The 19,871-nt window shown below is 46.8% G+C and overlaps 4 protein-coding genes across 4 annotated transcripts; 1 reads left to right on the forward strand and 3 right to left on the reverse strand.

Annotated features, from left to right (window-relative positions):
- Positions 1 to 5: 5 nt before the first annotated feature.
- Positions 6 to 940, forward strand: SERLADRAFT_455743 (uncharacterized protein; the record flags this gene model as incomplete). Its single annotated transcript, XM_007312916.1, has 4 exons — positions 6 to 209; positions 302 to 407; positions 548 to 634; positions 713 to 940. The coding sequence occupies 4 exons, from the start codon at positions 151 to 153 to the stop codon at positions 794 to 796; spliced, it is 336 nt and encodes a 111-aa protein (XP_007312978.1).
- Positions 941 to 1,679: 739 nt separating this feature from the next.
- On the reverse strand, positions 1,680 to 2,712 carry SERLADRAFT_444674 (uncharacterized protein; the record flags this gene model as incomplete). The annotated part of the gene is made up of 3 exons (XM_007312917.1): positions 1,680 to 2,254; positions 2,388 to 2,477; positions 2,602 to 2,712. 3 exons carry the CDS (start codon positions 2,710 to 2,712, stop codon positions 1,967 to 1,969), a joined length of 489 nt encoding a protein of 162 aa, XP_007312979.1.
- Positions 2,713 to 2,823: 111 nt separating this feature from the next.
- SERLADRAFT_444675 (uncharacterized protein) lies at positions 2,824 to 9,536 on the reverse strand (the record flags this gene model as incomplete). The annotated part of the gene is made up of 20 exons (XM_007312918.1): positions 2,824 to 3,262; positions 3,325 to 3,603; positions 3,654 to 4,524; positions 4,575 to 4,765; positions 4,821 to 5,336; positions 5,388 to 5,593; positions 5,663 to 5,747; positions 5,799 to 5,866; positions 5,913 to 6,140; positions 6,194 to 6,304; positions 6,362 to 6,523; positions 6,573 to 6,692; positions 6,743 to 7,177; positions 7,234 to 8,253; positions 8,306 to 8,530; positions 8,586 to 8,737; positions 8,794 to 9,024; positions 9,077 to 9,149; positions 9,217 to 9,265; positions 9,324 to 9,536. 20 exons carry the CDS (start codon positions 9,356 to 9,358, stop codon positions 2,923 to 2,925), a joined length of 5,397 nt encoding a protein of 1,798 aa, XP_007312980.1.
- Positions 9,537 to 9,889: 353 nt separating this feature from the next.
- Positions 9,890 to 19,352, reverse strand: SERLADRAFT_353741 (uncharacterized protein; the record flags this gene model as incomplete). Its single annotated transcript, XM_007312919.1, has 15 exons — positions 9,890 to 10,672; positions 10,724 to 11,060; positions 11,110 to 11,304; positions 11,361 to 11,809; positions 11,862 to 12,016; positions 12,075 to 12,236; positions 12,287 to 12,377; positions 12,430 to 12,573; positions 12,625 to 12,728; positions 12,791 to 12,961; positions 13,011 to 13,228; positions 13,279 to 14,610; positions 14,656 to 17,661; positions 17,702 to 18,458; positions 18,663 to 19,352. 12 exons carry the CDS (start codon positions 19,273 to 19,275, stop codon positions 11,729 to 11,731), a joined length of 6,834 nt encoding a protein of 2,277 aa, XP_007312981.1.
- Positions 19,353 to 19,871: the final 519 nt, after the last annotated feature.

Here is a 19,871-nt window from a genome sequence, read left to right on the forward strand (position 1 = left end):
TTCGGAATACGTCTCTTCCAGCGAGTGGTGTGCCTTATCGATGACTTCAAACAGATAAGACGATCTTTTTCTTCGCGACGGTGCAATGGACGTCTTTTCATATTCTACAGTCTACGCTCATCTTCTTTACAATAACTTCTACTTTTTACAATGAACGATCCCGCTACCGTACATCGCCAGCTCAAGATCAAGTGTGGAGCAACAAAGAGGTGTGTTATCTAGCCGATACTCTACTCTACATCTACTTGTCGGTAGAGAGGAGCTCATTTTCTTTTCTTTTCACGATTCACGACAAATTTAGGCTGTTGAAAGAACACTCCCTCTATCGAAAGGAAGCTGAGGAGCAGAAACGGAAGCATGACAAAATGGTCGCTGACGGCGCTGACGAGTGGGATGTAAGAAGCGCTGTAAGTCATTCCTCTATACATTCCTAATCTTCGAGAACGATGAAACGTGAAATGAAAGAGGCAGGAGGGATGAAATAATGGGGAATACAAAGAAATACAGGCTGACTGATCGTTTTTTCTCTTTGGACAAAAAAATACAGGCGAAAATTCTGGATGAGGCAAAGAGGATGATCGTCGATGCTGATACGCGCCTTGGAAATGTGGTGCAAGAGCTAAGAAGTCTCATTGTACGTCGTCTTCTCCTTCTTCATCCCTTTTGTCCACTGACTGACCCTCGTTCCCTCTCACTTCACTGCGTCCAATAGATTCTGGTCAAGCAACAACCGTCGTTCGCAGAAGACGAAGAGCTCATAAAGGCGGAGGAGGTACTCGAAGAGGCCAGTGTATAGAATCGTAAGGGGAGCTTAGTACCATGGACATTATAAGCCCTCGAGAACCAGTTCCAGCGCGTCTGTAACATTACTACCGTGTAAAGAAAACGAAAAAGAAGATGGACCATGTTGATTTGCTTACTTTCGAGTCATTCCATACGCATATAGCCTGTACTGTCACAAAATGTAGTATGAGTGAAGAAATTACATTTCTTTCCTCGTAATTTACGGATAGTGCGCACTGGTAATAGGGGTTGACGATATGCCGCACGACACACGGGCAACCTAGTTAAGGTAGGCAGTGGTCCAACTCGTCTTCAACGTTAACGCGTCAACCAGGATAGGAATGCGACTCTTATGCAGAACCTGTTTCTATCAAGAGTGTATGATTCCCGGGATTAAACCTCGCTCATTAAGCTTTCCAAAGCGAATCCTTGACTCGAATAAATATCTGAAACGTGATTCAGGAGGTCGACCTTGCTGTTTTAATCCATCCTGCGCCTCACTGAATGGATCCTCCATATACTTCTTGTATCCTCCATCTTTTCGAAATCCTCCGCAGCGCCCGGAGACTCCTCACGAAGGCGAATCATACCAATTGTCGTCCACTGCCTTCACCTGTTAACCAGGATAAAACGTCGAGTTTTTGTGCGCTCTCCCAGCGTCGAATCCGCTGCTACTCAGTTGCCTCCTACATCAATTAATCATGAGATTATCCACCGTAGCCGTCATTGTATTCTCGTTCTTCGCCGGAGCTGCTATAGCACAGGATGTGGGGGAGCCGTGCCCAAGTGATCAGGCCGGTACGTATCACCATCGTCTGTGGCCAGTTCTTTGGTTCTCAATTTGGGGTTCATAGGCGATGTCGGCTGCGCGAACACCGCCAGCGTCAACGGCGGCAATGCGTACATCTTTATCTGCAATGGTGAAGAGTTCGTCTTGTTTGCCCCCTGCGGTAGTCCATACGGATGCAAGGTTGAGGGCCCAAAGAATGCGGTTTGTACTTGAACAGCAGCAGGTTGGTCGTTACTCTGCAGAGTGTGGATAGGATGATAATGTGCATAGTAGATGAAGAAGGGCTAAGATTGCGAATATTGTGAATGTTTATGCATGTAAAAAGCCATCGGAAAATAAAGTAACACTCCGCCAAGTATTTGAGATCATGTTGTTCCACCCCTTCGCTGTGTCCTATTTTCGCGTGTCCATAGCCTGATGAGCTTCTGGCTGCACTTCCTGCTCTTTTGCTGCTTGTAATCTCGTCAGCGCGTCGAGTATACCCACCCATGCGTCACGATCTACGCGCTCCTCCTGTAGCCCACGGTTGGCTTCGTTAGCACCAGTAGTATCTTCTGTGACTGGTAATCCAACGCCAAGAGAGGGTGGTATGGCCCCCAAGGGGGGTGCGTTGATAGCAGACGGAGCTATGCGTGACTGGCGCATGTGTGCGAGTGACGAACGTATAGCAACTTGTATTGCCTGCACAAAATAAAAAATGGTGTTAATTTAGCATCTCGTTCTCAAGCTGATGAAAATATGACAGTCTAATTCGAGCGTGATGTTACTGTAGAAGGAGGAAAGACTCGAAAAATAATTTGAAAGAGTCACTTACGTCTAAGCGTTCAAAATACTCGCTCACTTCAAGCACGAATTGTTCAGACCTTTCTTCGCCCTGTGGGAGGTTATCCTCTGGGCCATCGGTCTGGGGAAGCGTCAGCAACGAGATGGACGATCCTGCGAGGGAGAGCAAGCGTGTGATGTCCTATTAGACGAGGAACTATGATCAGGATTGTTCTTGCCGGTACTCCGATAAAATGAACCAAAACCTTTTCCACCTCTCCGAGAGCGTATATCTGTCGAGATGTACGGCTTGACATCCATATCGGATCGATGTCTGCATTGTTATGCTCCCCCCCAGCGTTAGACGGAGATGCCATTGGTTCAGAAACCTTGTGATGGTTGAGAGAAAGCTTTCAAAAAGTTCTCGCGCGAGCGCTCTCGCATATCTTATCGTCAAACCAGAAGAGACAATATTCACCGTCACCAGTGTTTCAACGGAACGAAGATACAGAGCAAGTAGCAAAGCAAGTACAAGAATACAGTTAGCCTTATTATTTATCAAATGTTCATATCATAAAATGTCGTTCTCATCCAAGTTTCGCCTTCTTTGTTGGCTGAGGCGTGCTCTTCTCGCCCTCCTTGCGTTTCTTCGTCGTTGCCAACTTCACACCTCCTAATAGCTCCTTTGCTCTGTTATTGACCATCACCGCAATCCTCCCCACTTCTGAATCTGCACCGTTGAAGGTAATAGCATTTCGCACCATGAGATCCATATCCGCCTGGAACGCCTCTACGGAATCGTATTTATCGGCATCTAGTTTTGTACGAATGGTTCTGAGATCCCTAGCATCTTTGCGAGGTATGACCTCGAAATACGTGGGAATACCCAATAGAACTGGGTCTACAGGCTCCCGGAATACCCAAGAGCTGGGTGGAGAGATAGCGGATTAGAACATCAACGGCGTCACTAGATGTGTAGAAATACTTACATATCCTCTTTGATAAGAGAACCCATCATCCCTTGTAAACTCCTTTTCTCCGTCCATGATAGTTTCTTCTCCATCGCTTTGGACCATTCCTTGCGAAATGCTCTTTCAACAGCTTCCGCACAAGAAACTGGATACGTCGTCGGAGGGTTGAATTTGCGGCAATTACGAAATACAAGCTCTACATCTTTCGCAAATTCTTCCATGGTACTGTATTTTCCCTCATTCAAACGCTGCGTCATTGTGCCGAAATCCATTGGATTTTCGATTTCATCGTAATACCTGAAAAAAGATGAGAGAACGGTACTTCATAAAAAGTCAAACACACCCACGTTGGACAACCATCCCTGATAGGATCAACAGGTTGAGCAAAGATCAGACATTCTGGTAATTTCAGAAGTGTTTTAAGAATCTCTTTGCATTTCTTGTCATTAATCGGCGTAGACTGGTTTGCAGAGGATTTCTTCGTTCTCGCTGGAGTAGAGGAAGCACTAGAAGCAGTCTCCTTTTCCTTGCCCTTGATTGATACACGCGGAGCTTCTGGCTTGGGTTGAATCTCGGGAAGATCGGGAACCTTGTCTTTCTTGGGTCGATGGGCACTTGGAGCAGTTTTCACGGGTTGCGGCGCTGGAGGTTTCTCGATAGCTCGAGATGCCAAGTTAGCGGGAGGGGCAGTATGTTTCTCTTTCTTAGCTGGAGTTGCCAGAGCTAATATGTCTTCTTCACCATCAAGATTGGACTTTTTACGTTTCCCAGGAGGAACACTACCAGATGCTCTGACAGGTATCGCGATAGATGGTTTAGTCGTTTCTGTAGTCAATCGGTGTCGCTTTTCTTCGTCCTTCTCTCTCTCTATAGCAATGACCTCTTGAAGAAGATCGTGAGATCCATCATCAACATATGCCGGCGGTGGTACATCAACCATCTTAGGCTTGCGATTTTTGGGCTTCGGAGGAGGCTTGGGCGTATCATTAACCTTATCCTGCGATGCGCCGACTTTAAGTTTGATAGTAGGCCGAGAGGTGGAGGGTGTAGCAACTGGTAGCGGCGGCGAAGCAGCGACGGGTACAGGTGAAGGTGGCGGTATGGGGTTTGTGACAGGCTTTACAGGTTGTTTGACAACAATATTCGGCAAAACCTCCGCAGGTTCTTCCTGAGCATGTTTATTAGCAGCCTCGAGAGTCTTACTTATGCGAGCCCATACTGACGGTAAAATTAGAACTGCCAGAGAATATAAAAGTTGAAAAACTTACGTTTGTCAAAAAATACTTCAATTGCGGTAGCCTCATTATGCGCAAAGCTGCCAGCCACATTATATTGCTTAGCGTTAGCTATCATCAGACGAAAATCGGCCTCGAAAGCAAAGCGATCCTTGTACATGCCCTCCTCAAGCTTTGCGCCTATCGTAGAGATATCCATGGCATGCTTGATGATTTCATAGTAGCTGTCGGAAATATGTGAGTTTATAAACAGTATAGCGACTCATATAGTCAACAAACTTGGGGGCGTGATCTCTGACGGGATCAACAGGCTGCAAGAAAAGCGTTGCATTCTTATGGACCTTGATTTTCTTCAGTGCATTTCGGGAAGCTCGTAAGTCATTGAGGCTCATTCCACCAGATTGTGCTTTTGGAACATGCGAAGGCTTGGCACCATTTAGAGGTTTACCTTTCACCTTGGATTTAACCGCTGGGGCCGTACCCTGCTTTGGTCCAGGAGCAATCTTGGTGGCATTTGATGCTGTGATATCCACTTGCGACTGACTAGGCATGATTTTGAGCTTTGGAGGAACCGTAGGAGGGACCAGGGGACTTCGTATCGGTGGGCCTCCAGACTTTAATGGTCTTGGAACTTTAGATGGCAGCTTTACCAGAGGCAAATGAGGTGAAGATTCCACAACCGGGGTAGGCGGAAGGTGAATTGTAACTTTTGGCGCGGTTTCTTCTACTCCTCTCAAAAGTATATCTGCAAGCTTGATGATCCCCCAGCGGACTTCGTGGTCGACATCCGGTGCACTAAGATGTACGGTTAAAGAGGGCAAACTACGCAGAAAAAAAATAGCATACAGGGCAATTGGCATTAGAAATTCTCGCAAGACTTCGTTTTTACCAATCTCTCTATCCTTTCGAAGAACCTTGATCATCAAATCGACCTCGCTCTTCTTTACCTCTTTGGCCTTCTCAGGCATGGACCCATCTTCCTCAATGAGTAGCGACTCTGTTTCTTTGAGAGCATTCTTCATCTCTCCCATTGAAACCAATAGTGCTAAACTCTGACAGGCGCTCTGAGTAACATGTCGTCGGATAGCTCGAGAGGGATCGTGAGCCATCACAGCTAACACATATTTCATAATCGCGGGTGTATACCACTTCGACAGAAATAGACCGTCGAAAGCAGCTATACGGACTTGTGTATAGTTGCCTTCCCTGGATCGTCAATGAGCATCCGTAATGATATCGCTCTGAGTAAAATCCTACCGAGTCAAGGGGAAGAAGACGCGAAGATCACTCGGAGCAAGGTTCGCGACAGTTAAGACAAGATAAAACTACAAAACGTTGAGAAACTGTGCCTTCCATGAACGGTGTACTTACCTCAAGTGCAGCAATAGTTACCACGTTATGAGGTGACGTAATCAGCCTGTCCATGCTCCTGTATCTATCGATCTCAGAAATCGCCTGCTTCAGAAGACTTGTATCCTCCGAGTTCTGCTCAGATCGAGTTTCCGTAGGAAGTAACTCCCCACGTTCAGGGGGAGCAGTCGAAACTGTTGCACACGCGGAAGCAGAGATGATAGTGCAAATATAAAAGGCGTCCGAATACTAATGAACAGATAATGTCAAAACAAGGCATCTAGATGACTAGAAGTACTCACAGGGTTTGCTGTATTGTCGTTGTATCGTAATTGGTCGATGAGAAACTGGCGAACTACCGACGGTGATTTACCATTCTCAAACCGAACTCGCGATATTGCATTTACCAAGCTCTGAGTTAGAAAACATTACTATGACATCAAATATAATGCAAAAGCCACTGAGCTTACCTTCCGAACAAAATATTCGGACAAATCAGAGAAGTCGTTTGGCTTAGGGACATAAGTATGAGCAAAAAGATCTTGGTTAGAGTCCTCTGGCTCGTAGCAGTTGCGCAAAAACAGCTTGAATAGATGGAATAAACCCAAGAAATCAAGCCTTCGGATGGCACACTGTTGGTGTCGGTGAGCGAGACTGTACGGCGTTCGGTTTACGACTTACATTGACAAGCGCGAGAGCAGCTTCGCAACGAATACGATAAAAGTAATTAGACACGAGCACCGTCTTGGTGAATGTGCTCGATACTATTGCGGTTGGCTGCTTCGCAAGAGCATGTATGGCCTAACACAGCTCATGAATCGTTGCAATGAGAAAAACAATATTATCCTTACCTCAAGCTGGGCGACAACATCTCTGTCACGTTGTAGCTGTGATACCCACATGAAGTCAGGTTGCTCAAAGGCAATGGCGGCAATCCACTCAAAATCAGCATCCATCCTAATCCACTCATACGTGGCTCCTGACATGACTTGCTCATCCTCCTCTGTCCAATCAGCGACCTTCCAGTTCTCCCGCTCCTTTTCCTTCTCCCAAACTTCCAAACCAAATCCCATGTCAACCAGTCCCATCGCCTCCGCGGCTTCAGCATCACCTTCAGCCGCTGCTTGCGCAGCAGCCTGCCGAGCAAGATATCGTTTAGTGTTTCGTCGTATCCGCTTGTATTTCGTGTTGAATGGGACCTCATAACGTTTAAATGGAGTGCGAATGTCCAAAACATGCTCGTAAGGAGTACCATCAGCTTCGTGAATACGAATAGTCATTTGACCCTACCACCAACAAGTCAATATAACTCGAAAACGTACATCTGAGATTGCCAACATACCTCGAAAAATGGTACAGGCTTCAGCAATGCCTTTGAAACCTCATTACTTTCGTGTAACTTGAAAGCAGGGGCCTCCTGCCTCATGGTTATTTCTACAGCCATCTTCTTGCGATTGAAGGATGCGGAGAAGCCAAAGGCAGGACAACCACTTCCATAGATCCATTGTTCCGCAAAGGAGCGCAGTTCTACACCACTAACCTTTCGGCAAGTCCTTAGAAACGAATGCGTCGACAGGGCATTATTGGGCATTTCTCCACTGATACCCGATAAAAAGACTTTTGGCAGAACGCGAGACAAACCAAGAGAAGTGCCAGATTTGCCTAAACGTCGATCTAGGATATGGAGAACCAAAGGTGCTTTGAAATTGATAAAAGGCAAAGTGGCAGAGTCTGGCGGCTCAAAATGTTGTGGTTGACACATTGGCGGCATGGAACCGTTGTCCCATTCCAAAACTCGCTCCATATCTCGCTTTAGTCGATAACGATATTCATTATTCCCGAGCAGCTTCCTCATAAAAAGACCTGTCATGTAAAGGGCCAATCCGTTTACAAGCCAGGTATCCGACCACGTCTTCTGCTGAATGTTGACGCCGACCCACTGGTATGCCAAAGCATGGCTGAGAGCATGCCGCGTTTCAAGCGCCTGCTCAATCGCATCGTCTGCATGAAGCAAGTCGACAGTCACTATAGATAGTGTAGAACTGTCGAAACGTTGCACGTGAAGCTCGTCTACAGCCACGACCTTGTATGAACCGAATGGGTAGGAGCCACAATCGGTGGTGTAGAAGTTCATCGCCGAACGAAGGCACGTTACAGATGCATGGAGCATTGCTTCGTGTCCAGGCAAACAGAAGGCATACATTAATGGTTGTGAAGCACCTGATACATCATCGGACGAATGTTCTGAAGGAATGGGATAGACATGGAAGGGCCCAGCCGCGAAGGCGATTTGTTGCACAGAAGTGAGAACAGTCTGGGAGAAAAGAAAGATCGTCTTGTTCGAGTTGTTCGGGTGGGCGACCTGGAGCATTCCTTAAGGATCTATCAGCCTAGAACAGCATATGATCACCCACTTGTTCGATAAGATCCCCGCTACATACGACAACCGTTGGATTTGACTCTCGCACATCTTCGACGTCTCCGTTTTCACTCCGATTTACCACTTCCACCTCCTCCAAAAATCTAGGCACTATGAACTCGAACTCCCACGTACACTTCTCCCAAAGGTTGTCCACACAAGGTACCCAACATCTTGCTGCATCAGGAGACGATGGCGTCGTATACGCATGAGGAGCGCGCTACGTGAACCTGGAGTTAATGACAGTAGGCAAGTGGGGGAAATCTGTTACTGACGTAGGGATATGAATCGGTGGGCAAAACAAACTGAATGCCATCCACAGGATTGCGCAAGCTATATACAATATTAACAGTGATTGGCATGAACTCGGGCATTGCGACTGGAGTATGAAACGAAGGCCCTGGTGTTTGTGGTTCCGGTGTGGCGGCTTAAAGCGACAAAAAATGAAGTTGAAGTTTAGTGAGCCCAAGAGAAACAGCCTACCTTCACTAACCATGCCACTCGCAGCGGCATGACCCGAAGGTCGCAACGGCACCTCCTTGGGGATTGCTATGGATAACTCGCCCTCATCGCCCTCCGCCAAAGCCGAGTAAATCTTCCTCTTCAGCTCAGGATAAGTGTGAGCATCTTTCGGGTTCGATATGCTTATGTGGGCCAGGGGGTCGTGATGCACGAAATCCGCCTGATGCGAAGCGACAGAGACAGAATGGATAGCTGCATTGATATGTCAGCAAAATCGGGCGCGACTGTGGGTAAAGTAACGTACAACATTGTCTGGAATGTAGATGAATGGTCTTCAAATTTTCGCTGGTGGGAATGATGGTTATTTCCGTGTAACCCTATTGAATGTCGTATTCCCTGTTGTTGAGCGCTCGTGAAAGAATGGGCCAGATGAACGGTCCTCACCCATAGAGAACCAGAGAAATCTATCTCCAGAACGACTTTTTGGTGACTAGTATAGAATCAAACGAGGTTAGCCTTCAAAATATACACGAAAGGGGGAGTAAACGTATATAGAGAAACCTCGACGCATGTGTTCGCGTTGCATGTTCAGTGTTGGGCCAAAATGCAGTGAAAAAGGGCAAGAAAAAGAGCAGAAATCCAAAATCAAAGGTAGCCAGGGTCTATACGGGATACTGAAAAGACAAGAACGGAGAGCGTTGAGAGTTCGGGGACCGTATTGCGTTAGAAATTACAGGCCGCCAGGTGGTGGGACGGTGACGGGCGAAGGAAGAACCCATATGCTTACATAATCCTCGCGTGCCACACCACTTGCGATTTCTCTCAGCCACAGCACATCGATACCATACCATTCTTTTCTTTATCTGCTTCCATCTCAAGCCTAAACACATTTTCCGGCACAAAACATACATATCTCGCTACAATGGCTCCAAAGTCAATATTCCGCCAACCTGGAACGCAGCATTTCCGGCTTGTCCACAGATCTCAGCGTGATCCTCTTATACATGACCCCGATGCCAGTCAACATGTTCTCAAAGCATTTGTTAGAGGCAACGACAAAAAAGTGCGTAGTGCTGAAGATGTTAACATACAATGATCTTATTGATTAAAGTAGGGCAAATCTCGAGTAGAGCTTGAGGCCATTATCTCTCCATCCGATCTGGAACACGACTCCCGTGCCAATGTAGGAGAAGCTTCTCTGTACGGAGTATATTTCGATGACACAGAATATGACTACATGCAACATCTGCGCGCAGCGGGAGAAGAAGAAGAAGGTGTAGACAGTGTATGGATCGAGGCTCCAACCTCACAAAAGGCAAAGTCAAAACAGAAGCAGCGAGAACCTCTTTTTCTGCGGGATCTGCCCTCTGATGCACTACCATCAACCTCAGAACTACCAAGAAATTATGAGTCACAGGAGGCTGTTCCTTCATCGATAGCTGGTTTTCAACCTGATATGGATCCTCACTTACGACAGGTGCTAGAAGCCCTTGAGGACGATGCTTTTGTAGACGATGGTCTGGAGGACAATTTCTTTGGCGAGCTTGTTGGGGCAGGAGAACGAGAAGAAGGTGATAAAGTAGAGTTTGAGTTTTTCGAGGATGACCTGAGGGAGCACAATATTACTGGCGATCCCACTGAAGGCAGTGAAGATGAAGATGGCTGGGAGACGAGATTTGCGAAATTTAAACTGGAGCAAAAGAACGGCCCTGCAGGAAGTGATTCTGGTTCTGATGCTCATAGCGAGGGCGGAGATACTGTTGGGAATCTTCCAAAGTTGGCTGTAGTGGGGGGGAAGCGAAGGCGAAAAGGTACATCGGATGCCTCAGGCTACAGCATGAGTAGCTCGTCTATGTACCGTACAGAGGCACTGCTTACTCTTGATGAGCGTTTTGATCAGGTAAGTTTACTTTGTAACTGTCGCCATGTTCACTGGATTTATCCAATGTAGATGATTGGTAAAGAGTACCAATCGAACGACGAGGACGAAGAAGAAGAGTCCTCTTCTGATCTTTCTGATGAGGCACCAGATCTCATCACTTCGCGAGACGACTTTGAGGATATGATGAACGATTTTTTGGATAACTATGAACTTCTAGGCAGAAAGATGAAGCCCGTACTTGCGGGAGATAGCGGTGCTGCAAAACTGGAGACACTAAGAAGAGCTATGGGGCAAGATGAGCGGGTGAGAATAAGCAATGCCGAGGAAGAGGATACGGATGACCAAGACATCTTTATGACATTGGAAGAAGACAAGAAGGATAGATGGGATTGTGAAACCGTTCTGTGTGAGTATGAATTTTGATTATGTGCAGACATTCTTCCTGATTCAACTAGCTACATATTCCAATCTTGAAAATCATCCACGTTTAATACGTGCTCGCGAGCCAAAGCCCGAACCGAAGATTAGATTAGATCCTCGAACTGGATTACCCATGGTCGATGGGGAGGTTTCCATCACAAAATCTCGACAGCTGAAGAACCGGTCTGCTAAATCAATCCCTGCAGCTGATGACTCCAATCACGAGAAAGGTATGGTTGTCGAGTGTTTCCTTAATGTTGGTCTTATAGTTTGTTTTTGCATCTAGTTCCAAAGGAAACTACAGCAAGGCCTCGTGACGAGTCTAAAGAGGAGAAGAAGGCTCGCAAGCAAGCCGTTAAGGCAGAGCGGCAAGTACGACGCGCAGATAAGAAAGCCACAAAAGAGCAATTCTCAGAAGAAATGAAACATCAAAACCACGACATAGCCAACAGGGAAAAATATAGAGTGCGTAAACTATGAATATGACAAGATGTGCTAAGACTAGTTCAAAAATGATATTGCTGTGGTATGTACTAAACAGTGGTTGTGATGAGTGCTATGATACGCAGATGAAATAGAGGTGGTAACAATACATATGCCAATACGAGGAGGAGTTCAAAAATAACCACAAGAAGTAACGCTTAAGATGTGAATTTACCAATCAGGCCAGAGTTCAGCAAGACTACGGGGATCTTCCTCAGATGTATCTTTTTGTTTCATCCAACGATCAGGAACCTATAGCAAGGTCAAGATACAATTCGAAAGAACGTGAGCAGCAGGGACATACCAGGGGGAAATACCGCTCCATTGCACTAATGAACCGTTGCCTGTATTGTTTGGGTGTGACAATGGTAGGCTCCCCTCTTCCAGCACCACCCATGAAAGCGGATTCTTTTACCCAGCTTTCTAGCTTTTTGTCCCATGTGTAGGTTCGGATGTAATCTTTATTGGAGGTGAGTGCGAGGTAAGAGGTAAATGAGGCAGTCGTTGTCCCACTTACCAACGATGCCCACTACCAGCTCATTTTTTATGTTGTCCACACCAACGACTAAGGAGTAGTCCATAACATTGATATCGGCAAGAAATTTGCTATCGTTGTATAATGCTCCCCGAAGAACACGCTTGGAATGTTCCCGCAGATAAAAAGGAGATAAATGAGCAGCTTTGTAAAATGGTTAGCGCATACTCAGATGCTGAGTAACTAGGCCTTACTTTCAACCAAATTCTCATCCAAAAGAACCTCGTTTTCTCGACCGGTTGACTGTACGTGGCGATTGCGAGTTGACCCCTTCAAGTCATATATCTACCAAAAAAAAATGAGTTTTGAGACAAAACAAAAGTACGTATGTAGATACCTTCGAAAAGCGTCGATCGTAAAAGAGATTTTCCATGACGACCAAGTTCATCTGCGTTAGTTTCGACTTGCTAGATCCTTTGTCCTTGGTCTTCTTGAACGTAATTTTGTAGCATCCGAAAACTTTGGCAAGCAAAGTCGGCCGCTGAGGATAAGTTGAGTAAATCGTCTAACACTTCAAGGTGGTAATTCCTACGTTTCCAGTAACAGCCGAAGCCATGTAATCGAAATAAGCAGGAGCGAATGTCTCCATCGTCTGTAATTCAGGTCTGGATAGCTCCTTGGCAATGAAACGATCATCTTCGTTATAACGTTATAACGTCAATAACATAAGCTACAAGATGTGGCCGGCTATAACCCACCTCGGGTTTTCAAGAAGGCGGAACCTGATTTACCGCCGCTCGCATTCCACTTTACACATCGTGCTAAAGACTCAATGATAGATTTTTCGCAGTCATAGGTCCTTCGTAACGCGTCAAAGTGTTCCGGATATAGGACCGTGCAGCTGATGGTCAGACCTCCACTTTCAAAAGCTGTAAATGCGGTTAGTACTACTGCAAGTATCGATGCAGCAGTGCTTACAAATTGCCCAGGGAAGTTTAGAAGACGCAGACTTCAGCTCATCTGTTGGATTGGCGCAGTCTGCACTCTCAACATTTACGACACCCCAAGTAGATGTTGACTCTGCCACGGAACGATCATCAGGCATAAAAGCCTCTCCACCATCTGTGAGCTTCGGTTCGCGAGCTATTCGTTTCTCCGCGCGTGATCTAGCTAGCATGTCGCGATACTGTGGGGAGCTGAACACAGTTATGAGCATAGGCGCAAGATAGATTGATCAATAACTCACTTCAATGCCAAGGCGATAATGGACGTTGGCTCATCGGTACGTACAACCATTGATGAATCACGGAAAATATGCTCTGGATCACTCATAGGATCATCGCCTTCGAATTCTACACGGCGGGGTTGCGGAAATTGTTGAGGCCAGAGACCAGACAATGCAGCTTTGAAAATCGAGCCGCGTTCTGTTCCGCCACCGATAATATCCATATCAGGTGTCAACGGCGTCGAAGGAGGGTTTTGACACGCCGGCGTGGATGATAAGAATGGTGATGCGGGAACTTTGGTCTGAGGCTCAGGTTGAACGATAGGACGAGGCAGAAGTACCTGCGATTGAGGAACCGTAGATATCACATCATTTGAATTATCGAGAGTATTTGGTGCGGGATTACTATTATCGGTGACCTCTGGCTGCACCTTCACCTCAGGAAGTGTAGCTGATTGTTCGGGAGATGAATCCAAGGTAGTCTTATCACTTGATTTACGCCCTTCATCTTCATCGCCTCCTTCATCATCTGCTTCGCTTGAGGAATCGGAGCTCTCGGATTCGTCCTTAATGGCGTCTTTGATACTGTCGAGGACTTCTACAGTGGCTTTCGCAGACGCTACAGGTCGAGCCCGTTTACCGCGAATAACAGCATAACGTCGATTTGCTTTTTCGGTATCTCGATTTATCCGCTCAAAGTGTCTAGCTATATTCGATACCTTGCTGCCTGTTCCGACTGGTGCTCTCCGGAAGCCCGGCTTCGTCCCCGAACTAGATGGTGGCCGAGAAGATGCCTTGTCCTTGGGGAACCCTCGCGCCGGGGGTTTTCCCCTCATATTCCGAGCAACAGTTGTGGGAGGAACGGGTGCTTTGCTCCCCGAAGGGGGAGATGTACGACCAAGTTTACTTGACCCATCTGTAAGGGTTTTGGCAGAACGTTTATCCGGCGACGCGCGACGAGACGGAGGCTGGGATTCGACTGAAGATCCGATGGGTCCAGGAATGCGACTAGCCTGTGGCCCCTGGCCAAGAGATCGACGATTGTAAGTCAGATACCTCGAGGCAACATTAACCGCATAACTTTGCTCGAAGTCCGATATGGAAGGTTTCTTGGAGGGCCCATGACGCCTGCTCTTCGAGCGTAGCGTACGAGGATATGGCATGATCACACTCTCTTGGTCACTTTCCGACACTGGAGGGGGTGGAGCTAAAGCAGTCTTTGCGAGTTCCTGGACGCCCTGGGGAGGTAAGAAGTCTTGATACTTTTTGACAAGTTCTGCTACACTAGGGTTTTGAGTAGCGCGCCGGGGCAATCTTGACATCTGTTCAACAGTTCTATCGCCGTTGGGCTCGCTATGTTCATCCTGGAGAAGAAACATCAGTCTGAATCAGTGTGACAATGTTATTGTTTTACGAACCTGTGAGGCCGAGATAGGTGCCTGGTCAGATAAGATACCATCATCTTTAGCAGCTCCAATTGTAGAATCACTATCTGGATCATTTTTCGTCGCAACAGGAATATACGAATCCTCTGGAAATATTTCTCTAGGTGCCGTGAGCGACGGCTCCAACTTCATTTCAGAAATAGCATCCTTCCCTGCTTGTGCAGGCTCACAGGTTGTCTCAGGTTCCACCTCAGAGGCTTCAGATGCCGATGACGTGAATGAATCACCAGTTACTCGTCTCATGGATAAACGGCCCCCTTCGGCTTCTGAGACACTTGAGGAAGGAATGTGTAGGTCACCAAAAGCACTGGGTAAATCGTATTTCTTTGGCCACATTGCTCGAACAGACCCAAAGGCGGAAACTCGACGACTATTGCGATCCAAGGTGTTTGCAGGTCGAGGCTTTGGCAATTTGTCAAAATCCTGCTGCCATGCTACAATCTTGTCCTGCCTATACGAGCGTATGTGGTTTAATGCTAAAGTATCAGTAGGCGATGACTCCTTGTAAATTCGGTTGATGAGGTTACTAATTTCTTCCCTCTCTGCTTCAGCCCGGGAAATCAAAATATTGATATCCACTGTGAGACGTGCATCATGCTCCTCGTCGCCGGTAGAAGCATCGATACTAATCAACTTGAGATCGTCAACTAAAGCAGTGTACCACATCAGGTTTCGGCGATGCAAACGTTCAAAGTCTGCGTTTTTCAGCTCCAGTTGGGTTTCTGGACGCACACGTATACGCATAGGAGGGTAAACAACCTCATGAAGCAAGATAGGATCTGCTTGAAATCGTACAGTCATTCCTTTTGAAGCAAAATACCGGATATGGTGTTGGTATATGTTGTGTTGACAGCCAGCTCCTTGAACAAGCTGCACATCAGCCGGGTAAAAATGCAGTTCCAAGAATTTTGCAAACGAATAGCGTTGCATCTCCTCTGAAACAGGAATAAATGGAGTTGCTGAACCACATACACGGCAGGCACTCCAGGTAGTGATTAATTCAGGGGAGGGATGGACGTTTCGACCTTTAATTTGACCATCCCATTGCTCCACAGCAACAAAAAGGCGAGTTTCGTTGTGGACGTAGACTTTGCAGTGACGAGCTAGTGGTTGGGTGCAACCCTTACCCGTGCATATGGCCTTGGGATCCAAGAATTGCACTAGAGTGTCAGAAACGGATTTTTCGATGTATTGTCCAAGGGTACAGTCTTTCTCCCCATAGAATGTGATGTAGTTGAGATGAGGTGCGAAACAAGCTCGATGTAAGCCAAATTCCGCAATAGGCATAGTATATTCCCAAAGGCTTATACGCTGATACTTCTCGACCACGAAATCATCGCTATTTTTCCGTAGATACCACTCCCAGATGCGTCGTTGCTCTTCATGTTGCCATTTTACTAGACTCAGTTGGCTTTCTAAAGATATATCTGCAGCAGTCTTGAGGGGCAACTGGGGTTCTTCCATCCTTGGGCTTAAGATCATTGGGGAAGTAATGAGGGTTGACTGTGGGAATATGTGGGGAGAAGAGTTGGGCTGAGGATCGAAGTATCCACTAGGGGCTTCAGCGACGTCCGAGAGACCAGTCTGGCTTAGAAGTGGTGTCCCGGGCATATCTGGTAGATGTAGTGCCTCTATCTGAGCCTTGACATCGTCCGCATCATGGGTAGCCTCTATGATCGGCATTGGAGTGACGGACATCTCCATTATATGTCCCTTGTGACCCTGCTCTTCTCGTCGAACAACTTCGTCTTCCCAAGCCCTCTTAACATACATAAGCTCATCATCTAGCTCTTTCATACGCCGTAGTGGCTGGGGAGGTGGGAACCTCAAAGTCGCAGAAACAGATATGAAGGTTTTGGTATAAGGTTCGAGTGATTGGTGTATGCGCTTCGATAGTCGCATCTGCTCTGCTTCATCGTCGGGAAGGTCTTCCTCAGCTGTGCTTTCCGTTTGAAAAACATTTAACGTGGATTCCACTTCATCCGATGATACAATTAAACGCGCCGACGAGATGGAAGCAGGTACGAGAGACTGTGACCCAGAAGCTCCTGTTATTTGACGAGATGGGGAAGCAGGGATAGCCTCGGCTGTCAATGATGGCAGTGTAATAACAGAATCCTTCCACAAGTGTGTCTCCAGTTTCAAATTGCGAACAATAAAAGTGAGGAACCGAGTAACTTTTTTAACCCTTCGGAGCGTCTCGAAATCGCCGCCCCTGAGGATTATGGTACAGCCCATGTCACGACTACATCCTTCGAAACGCATATATGTTTTCCGACGACCAGGAATAAGATGATGATCAAAAGTTTGAATGCGGAACCGTTTACAATGTCCCAGCCGACGCTCCAGTGCAAGCTTGTCCATGGACGAAAATACGTCTGCTTGTGTCATGCGAGCCACGAATTGTATCGCTGATGGTTTCACTGATCTAGCCACGGCGATGTTGTGCTCAGCTAGAGCTTCTAGTGCAATTCGTGAAACCGATTTCTCGACGATCACAATATGAGGACGTAACGCCGCAATGCGAGACGCGAGATTACCAAGATACTCCTTTTCCTGGCGGAGAATTTGCCCAAAATGCACGTATTGCCCCTCTACTCGATGAAACTCCAGTGGAAATGTAACAAACATTACGCGAGGGTTTTTTTGAAATCTTGACATTTGCTTGTGCGCGACATTTTTAGTAATAACCGCACCATCGACATATTCGGAGTCAGATGGACTACCACCTGGTATTTTCTTGATCTTGACATAACGACGAACATCCATGTCTTCACCTTGATGATGGGGTAATGCAGTGAAAGTGAGCTCGCGAGCAATCCTAAGAGCAAGTCTCAAAAGTGTTTCCTCCCATTCTTTGATATTGGGTATCTGTTCCGTACTGAGCATTTGTCGAAGCATGATACGGAGATGAAACATCGAAATGAGGTTCAACTCCTGTGCATATCTAAAACAACGCCTTGAGCTTTTCGCTGGCAGTAGAAAATACAATAACCTACGCAGTGCTATCCCTTCTAGTACGCCACCCCGCATCCATGGAAATAAATTGGTCTAGTCTACTCTGAACCCGACTCCGAATAAAAGGTGTTGCTACGTCAAAATCGCCAAAAGAATTGAAACGGGACCTCATCATACTCGTCCCTCCAGGGCTGTCGGGACCATGTTGATCGGGAGAACTCATTGGAAATTGTATTGAACTCATAGGACCCTCGGACACAGGCACCATCACTGGAAAATCAATAGGTGTTTTGGAGCCTGGAGCTGTAGGGGAATGGTCATTAAATGCGCTTGATGATGTGACAGGGTCTTTTTCCTCATCAGCTAAATTTCTTCGAAAAGGCGCTGTAATCTCTCGGACTGGTTCCCATGTGCTTCCTGGATCCCACATCCCATCGATCTCCCTCGGAGTGATAGGCCTTGAACCGAAGCCACTATCGTCTGATCCAGATATAGGTCTCTTGGTTTCAGCGATGGAATAGAGATTAAATGGTTCATCCGTACGTCCAAATAGCTGAGACGCTGCAAAGGGAGACTGTGGATGATGATTAAGCCCCATCATAAATGAATCCACGCCTAGCTGATGGGCAGGAAATGGTGACGTGGTGGATGAAATGATTGATCTTTGATCGTCGTCGTCGTCATCGTCGACTTTGGCAAGTTTCCCGAGACAGAGATTGCACACACGGACCATGCCGTCGTGCCCAAACCTCGAGCCTTTGATAATATTGGAAGCACAGCGTGAACAGAATATTTGACCTAGAGAATCGTTAAGAATGTACTTCCGCAGCAGCCACAATATTGAACTGACCGCATATACGACAGTGATGTTTCCGCCGCCATGTCGTGAATATACTTTTACAGTCATAGCATTCTTTACAGTTCTCGTCATCCATCCAATAGTCCCGAGACAACCCTTTTGGTGCGCATTAGAGGCGATTGACATGACACGAGGAAACGCACCTTCTCCGCGTATTCTACGGATAACTTTAGACACTGAAGCAGAGCGGTGGATTGAAGCAGAAACAGAAGTTCTGATACTTCTGGTATCATCTTGTATCGGGAACCCAGGAATAGCAGTTCCAAACATACCACCATCCGGTGTTTCGTAGACAGGAGTATATAGAGGACCTCGAGAGGGCGAGCGGTCATAGTCTACAGTGAAAGAAGGTGCTTCAGATACAACTGGGGTTAAAGACACGAGGGGAGGCGCTGGGTTTGACGGTAAGACAGACAGTGAATTTGGACGGTCAGCTGCAGATGATCTAGATGAAAAACTTGACTGGGTATTGTGCAATGCTGTAGCTGAAGGGCGTCGTTGTTCTGCACCAGCAGTGCCATTTGGCTGGGTGATTGATGATGGAGCCGCAGAGGATAAAGGTACTGAAAAACTACTTTTCATTCTCGAGAAAAGAGACGTAACGAGGGCATAAGAAGACTGGTCATTCTCATCTTCCTCGGAAAATGGGTTAAAGGAAGTGAGACTGGTCACATCATCACCAACCTTCGTGCTGCTGCGCGACCTTGAGGGAGGTCCACTGCTGTGTACTGGAGAATGAATGATTGGAGATTCCATGGGTAAGAGATAAAGGTCGAGCTCAACGGATGAAACGATGAGCAAACCTACGAAAGAGCACCGACGGTCATTGTCTTGAACAACCCTGAGGGTTATACACTGCCGCACAACCGATACCGCCATAGACGCCCAGAATCGGCATCTCGGCGATCATAGCTCCCACTACTACACCAGACTGAGTAACGCACGTGTTCACCACAGCTCCCTATCTCGCTTCCCAGTCAGTACTAGCCTGAGCTGGTCCTGACTTTGGATGGCAGGGATCTCGCAATTTTGACGCTCATGGAGCTTGCAGGCTCGTACTTATCACATATATCGACATACCGGCGTGTCACATCAACACCGCACCTATCTTTGCATTTCACCCCTATGTCAAGTTTTACCACTATCGTACGAATCTACTTTCAGCTGCAGTACAAAATCGCTGACCGTCAAGATGACTGGAGACTAGTGTAACACATTGCGCACGGCAAGGATCATCATCTTGATATTGGCCGAAAAATATTTAACTTCCCCTGGATAGCCTCGACTTTTAAAATCGACCTTGATGCTGGACCATTGCTGGTTTTGCTTTCACTCTTTCCATACTTCAAACA

This window comes from Serpula lacrymans (assembly GCF_000218685.1).
Source record: "Serpula lacrymans var. lacrymans S7.9 unplaced genomic scaffold SERLAscaffold_1, whole genome shotgun sequence".
NCBI classification, from domain to species: domain Eukaryota; kingdom Fungi; phylum Basidiomycota; class Agaricomycetes; order Boletales; family Serpulaceae; genus Serpula; species Serpula lacrymans.